The sequence below is a fragment of the Eimeria maxima genome, genomic scaffold (genome assembly GCF_000499605.1).
Source record: "Eimeria maxima Weybridge genomic scaffold, Emw_scaff695, whole genome shotgun sequence".
Lineage (NCBI taxonomy): Eukaryota > Apicomplexa > Conoidasida > Eucoccidiorida > Eimeriidae > Eimeria > Eimeria maxima.
The window spans coordinates 11,829-18,310 of record NW_013563946.1 but is presented as its reverse complement, the minus strand read 5'-3'; the positions used below and the strand labels follow the sequence as shown (position 1 = coordinate 18,310).

Below are 6,482 nucleotides of genomic sequence, written 5' to 3'. Positions count from 1 at the left end.
ATATATATATATATATAATGTATAACATAATAATAGTGTTATTCGTTATCTTTTATTTAATCTTTGCTTTTTGTTTGCCTTTCTTCTTCTCTCCTTCAGGGAATTCGACTTCGTCTCGGAGAACGATGCGCTGCTTACGGTAGGGTTTAGGGTTTAGGGTTTAGGGTTTAGGGTTTATGGCATGCTGTGCTTATCTCGGTTAGGGGTTATATATAATAACATTGTATATTTGCATTTTTTATTGTATTTTTACTTCTTTTTCCTTCTTATTTTTTATAGATTATTTTATTTATTTTTATTTTTATTTTATTTATTTTTTTGTCTTTTCTTTTTTCTGGTGTATGTACAGCGGGCAGTAGAAGAAGATCGTTATCAAGGAATAAGGAGAATTCATGCCCAAGTATCACAGGTATATTTATAAATATAATTTATTTAAATTATTAATTATTTATAATTTAATTATAATTATAATTTAATTATAATTATAATTTAATTATAATTTAATTTAATTAAATTTTAATTTCATTCAGTTTCCACTGAATGGCGATATGCTGCTGGGGTGTATAGGCAGCTCTGGGGTGTATAGGCAGCTCTATGGTGTATTTAGACACATTGATCTTTTTGTATTTTTACAAGGAATTATTTTATTTTATTCTTTTTTTTAGGCAAATCATATATTTAAAGATTTAGCAAATTTAATTTTCTCTCAAGGAGAAACATTAAATTCAATAGAGACGCAAATGCAGGATGCGCATGAACATTCAAAGTAAGGAAAGGAAAAAGAAGGAAAAAATAGGAATAAAATAATTAATAATTATTTATTTTTTCCTTAATTAATTATATTAATTATTTTATTCCTCTTTCTTTCTTATATTTACTTCTTTTTTGTTCCTCCTTCCCACCTTTATTCCTCCTTTATTCCTTTATTTTTTTTTTTCCTTTTTTTTCCCCTATAGGTCTGCTGCTGCAGAATTACGTAAACTAAGCAGACGGCAACAACGATCAAGGCAAAGGTAATTTTCTTTCTTTTTACCCCCTTATAAATAAATAAATAAATAAATATATTATAATAATACAGTTAAATAATATTATTAATTCTTTCCTATGTGTGTATGCAGGCGCTGCTTTTTATTATTATTTATATTTGCCTTATCTTTCTTAATATTATATACATTAAACTTTTTCTCTATTTTTGCTCTTTTTTCTTCTTCTTCTTCCTCCTCTAAGGAACCATTAGCTGTTGCTGTTGTTAGTCCTTCATCTCCTCCTCCTCCTCCTGCTGCTGCTGCTGCACCTGCTGCTGCTGCTCCTGATTCTGGTGCCGGTGCGGCTGCCGGAGCAGCAGGACCAGCAGCAGCAGATGTTGCTGTAGCACGAGGAGTAGTGACAGCAGCAGGAAGACCTGCAGCAGCAGCAGCAGCACCAGGACCAGCAGCAGCAGCACCAGGACCAGCAGCAGCAGCAGCAGGAAGATTTGATTTGCCTGTGGCTGTATCGAGGTTCCAACCGCAGTTACCTCCGTAAATTTATTTCTCTTATTTTTTCTTTTTTTTCTTTTTTTTCTTCTTCTTTGCTTCTCCTTATTCTTCTTTTCTTTATCTATTTCTTCCTCCAGCAGACAGGGTGGCTGCTGCTGCCTTCTTGGGCTGTATTGAGGTGTACGTACACTGCAATTTATTGCTGCTGTATAGTGTGTGCGTACAACCTTGAATATATCTGCATGCAGCAGCATCAGCAGCAGCAGCAGCAGCAGCAAATGGCTGTTTATATCTCTTTCTTGTCTCTTTTTCTCTCTGTATATTTATTATTTCTTGTTTAGTTTTATTACTTCCTTTGTTTATTATATAAGCCTTCCTGCTGCGCTGCTAAGGGAGATACAACCAACTGCAGCAACAGCAGCAGCAGCAGCAGCAATAGCAGCAGACAGGTCTGCTGGCGTTTTTTCTGTACATGACAGTTTCCTTTGCTGATCCAGCTGCAGCTGTTGCTGCCGCTGCAGCAGCTGCAGCAGCAGCAACAGCAGCATCTGCTGCTGCAGCGGGCTTTGGCTGTTATTTGGCGTTTGTCGCCTTAACTATGTATAGAGCGGTTGTGTCAATATAATTTACTTATATTTTATTGAATTTTCCTTCATTAGGTGTACGTACACTGCAACATAGGAAAGAAACTAGAGAGGAAGTAGATCAGATAGAGTGTACGACTTAGGGTTTAGGAAGTAGATAAAACTGCGGTGTATTTAATACCATTTATAGACAAAAAAAATAATAAACAAAACAAGAAAAAGAACAATAAACAGTACTAGTGGAGGGGAGGCTTCCGTCCTACAAGCAGGGAGGGTCACCAGGCCAGTCGGTGGAGAGAAGGGGAAATAATAGTATAAAAAAATTAAATAATAATTATTATTTGCTTTTATTTATTTAATTTAAATTAAATAAATAATTGTGTTTAGTGAGGGAATGCTCCCCATTCAATATAATTATCCCTTTATCTCAAGTTATTCTACGTAGAGTGTCATCCCGAGCCAGAGGGCGGATGGACTCAATAGATGATTTAAATATGCATTAAATAAATATTCACCAATTTGTTTTATTTGTTTTAATTGAATAAATCGTAAACTCTGCATCTTTTTTAATTTTTTTCCATTATCTTCAGGGCAAGGGAACCCCTGCTCAACCAGTGGTCACGCCAGTGTGCCTCTGCAAATATCTTTTTCTTTTTTTGGTTAAAGTTGTATTTTTATTTTTTCTATATTAATAAATAACTAGGGTTAATTATTTTAATTAAATATTTACAAAAGGAACGAAGGAGCGAATATAGACAAGGGCCTGCACACACCGTTTCGCTTCCCCCCAGCCAGCAGCGATCGCGCGTGTCAGGTGTATAGGCAATTCATGTTGTTGCAGAGAAATTGAATGACAGAAGGAAATCAAAAATAAATTTATATAAAATTATTTGTGGCTGTTGTTTTTTGTTTTGAGGAATTATTGGCAACTTGATGACCTTTTATTTGTGTTGAATCGCCCGTATTTCTTTTGGTATATTTGTACTCTTATTCACAGGTTTCCCTCTTGAATTCCTTTTCTCGCCCGCTCGTCACCCCCGATCTTCCTCATTCTTGTGGATATTTTCCTCCCGTTTTCACTTAATTTGACTTAGGTTTATATTGTATTACATATTCCTCCTTAATTTCAGCGAAAAGTGCAAAAATGGTGCGTTGCGCACCCCTCTTGTTGCCCGTTGTGGCTGCGCTCTTAACCGCGCACACAGCACAGGCAGCAGCACCATCGCCTCTTGACCTTCTTTCAACTACAATCACAGAACTCAGCAGAGTCATCACAATGCCCTTTGAGATTCTCCCTGGTCTTATCACAGGAAGACGCCCGGTAAGTTCTTAGGGTTTAGGGTTTAGGGTTTAGCGGAATATGAATGGACGTTTAGGGTTTAGTGTTTATGATTTGTACTCATTTATATGTATTTATATATACATAAAGAGGAAGGAATACATTTGTACATATTAAATAAATTATTGTTATTTTTTTTCCTTTTGCTGCTGCAGTTTTCTGTTAATGAAGAAGGAAAACGAACTCCTTCCTCTCCAGAAGATGAGCAAGGAACAGCAGTATATAATAGAGAGAATGAGGGAGAACGAAGAGACAGGGATCAGCAGCAAGAAGAAAACGAGCAGCAGCAGCAGCAGCAGCAGGAGGAGCGGCAGCAAGCGGTTGTTGGCGCTGAAGAAACAGAGAACCTCTCGGCGCAGGAAGTGCGTGAGGAAGTAGTAGAAGAACCACGCGAAGAAGAAGAGCAGCAGCAGATGCAGCAGGAGAAGGAGGAGCATGAGGAGCAGCAGGAGCAGCAGCAGCCGCAGCAACAGGAGGAAGATTACATGCTAACGGAGGAGGAGCAGCAGATGGACGAACAGCAGCAGGAGCAGCAAGAAGAGGAGGAGCAGCGGCAGCATCGGCAACGACGAGAGGAAGAAGAACAACGTCAGCAGCAGCAGCGTGAGCAAGAAGAGCAGCGGCGCCAGCAGCAGCAGCGTGAACAAGAAGAGCAGCGGCGCCAGCAGCAGCAGCGTGAGCAAGAAGAGCAGCGGCGCCAGCAGCAGCAGCGTGAGGAGGAGGAAGAGCAGCAGCGTCGAGAACGCCAGGAGGAGGAAGAGCGCAGGCAGCAGCAGCAGCAGCAGCGGGAGGGAGAGGAGGAGGAAGGACACCAGCAGGAGCAGCGGGAGGAGGAGGAAGAGCAGCACCGTCAGCAGCAGGAGCAGGAGGAGGAGGAGGAAGAGCAGCACCGTCAGCAGCAGGAGCAGCAGGAGGAGGAGGAAGAGCAGCACCGTCAGCGGCAGCAGCACGAAGAGGAAGAAGGTGATCAGCACCGTCGGCACCAGGAGTACAGGGGGGAGGAGACTGAGGAGGAGAGGGAGGCAGAGGCAGCAGCAGCAGCTGCTGCTGCTGCTGCTGTTGCTGCTGAGGAAGAATATGAAGAAAGAGAAGAAAGAGAAGAAAGAGAAGAAAGAGAAGAAAGGACAAGATCTACTTCTTTCCTTAATCCTACTGTACGTACACCACAAACAACAGCAGCAGCAGCAGCAGGAGATGCAGCAACAGATGGTGCAGCAAAGGGAGAAGGAAAAGACAAGACAGAGAACGAAGAAGAAGATAAATAATTTATTTATTTATAAATAAATAAGAAAATAAATAAATTATTTTTTTTCTTATATAACTAATATATTCATGTATATACATATATATACATATATATAAATAATACATATAGATATATATATATGTATATTATATATAAAAATAAATTAATTAAATTAATTAAATTAATTAAATTAATTAAATTAAATAAAATTAAATAAGAGGAAATTAAATTAAAGTTTACTGCTGCTAGCAATAAATTATCTTTTTTCTTCCTGTTCCCTCTGTCTGTACACCTCAATAATAAAATAAATAAAATAAATAAATAAATAAAAAAATAAATAAATAAATAAAAATAAAAATTAACATTTTATTGTAAACAAAGGGCGATTCTTTTTTTTACTTACTCAACTAAAAAAATATAAAAAAATGTTTATTCGTATTTATTTCTTATTTTTTCTTTTTATTTATTTATTCTTATTATTTTAGTCTTTTTCTTTTTTTCCTTCTTATTCTTATTCTTTTTCTTTTTATTCTCCCTGTTATTTCTTTTTCTTTTTCCTTTTTATGATGTGTTTATTTAGTACTAATGAATATGCATGCAACACATAACTACATAGGCTATACACTGCATTATATAGTTTTGTCTTTTTTTTCTTTAGTTATATCTGTTAATTATAGTTATAAATAGAATTAAAAGGGAATAAAATAGTTAAAAGGTTAATAAGGAGAGAAAAAGAAACAAAAACAAAACGGAAATACAACCTGCATATACACCTGAAATATTGCAACAAAAATGATCATCAATATATACTCTTCTTTTTTTCCTTTTCTATTGTTAGTAAATATAAAAACAAATTATAGTTTTTATTTAACTTTAAATTAAGTTTAATATTTTATTTTATTTTTCTTTGTTTATTACAATGAGAGAGCGGGGCCCCCCCTGACACCACAGGGTGTATATGCAGGTCATAATTCAACAGATAAAATAAAAGAGAATTAACGTTATAATTTATTATTAATTTATTTGCCATTAATTAATTAATATACTTCTTATGTGTTTGTTGACTTATTAATTTAATTATGTATTTCCTCTCTCCTCCGATGGTGATTATCCGCCATATTTACCCCCTTATATTAGATATGCTCCTCTCTGTTTTTTGCGGTGTATATGCAGCGTTTTTTTCTTCTTTTTATCGTTAAATTGTTGTTTTTTTTTCTTATTTTTGTTTATTTAATTATAAAAAGTATTTATTTATTACTTTTTACCACAAAAAGCACAAAATATTGCCAATTAAATACTTTTTTCTTCCCCCCGCTCTATAAACAACCAAGAAACACCACCCCCCCTCTCCCTCCTACATAAGGATATTTCTTTATTTTCTTCTTAAATTCATTCTTTCCCCTCTTTTATTTAATTTTTTATTCTTTTTTATTTAATTTCTTCTCTTTTTATACATAAAAACTCCTTAACACCGTAAAAAATACATTTTTTCCTCTTTTTATTTCCGGTGTATATACACCGCAGCCGACAAAAAGTTGATAATACTTCTTCTTTTCTTTTTTCTTCTTTTTTCTTCTTTTTTCTTCTTTTTTCCTCTTTTTCTTCTTTTTTCTTCTTTTTCTTCCTTATTTTATTTAATTGATTATTTTAAATCCTTTAGGTGTATATACACCAAAGATGCACAGCTACTACAGCTAAGAGGGAGCGTCATTACCTGCTGCTGCTGCTGCTGCTGCTGCTGTTATACTATTTTGCTGCTGCTGGTTTTGCTGCTGCTGCTTCGCTATTGCCTATAGAGAATTTTTATCTACCTTAAACTTTAAAGACACCACAAC

General features: G+C 35.9%; 1 protein-coding gene across 1 annotated transcript; it reads left to right on the top strand.

Annotated features, from left to right (window-relative positions):
• Positions 1 to 3,206: 3,206 nt before the first annotated feature.
• Positions 3,207 to 4,666, top strand: EMWEY_00041160 (hypothetical protein, conserved; the record flags this gene model as incomplete). The annotated part of the gene is made up of 2 exons (XM_013478816.1): positions 3,207 to 3,383; positions 3,557 to 4,666. 2 exons carry the CDS (start codon positions 3,207 to 3,209, stop codon positions 4,664 to 4,666), a joined length of 1,287 nt encoding a protein of 428 aa, XP_013334270.1.
• Between the last annotated feature and the right edge of the window lie 1,816 nt (positions 4,667 to 6,482).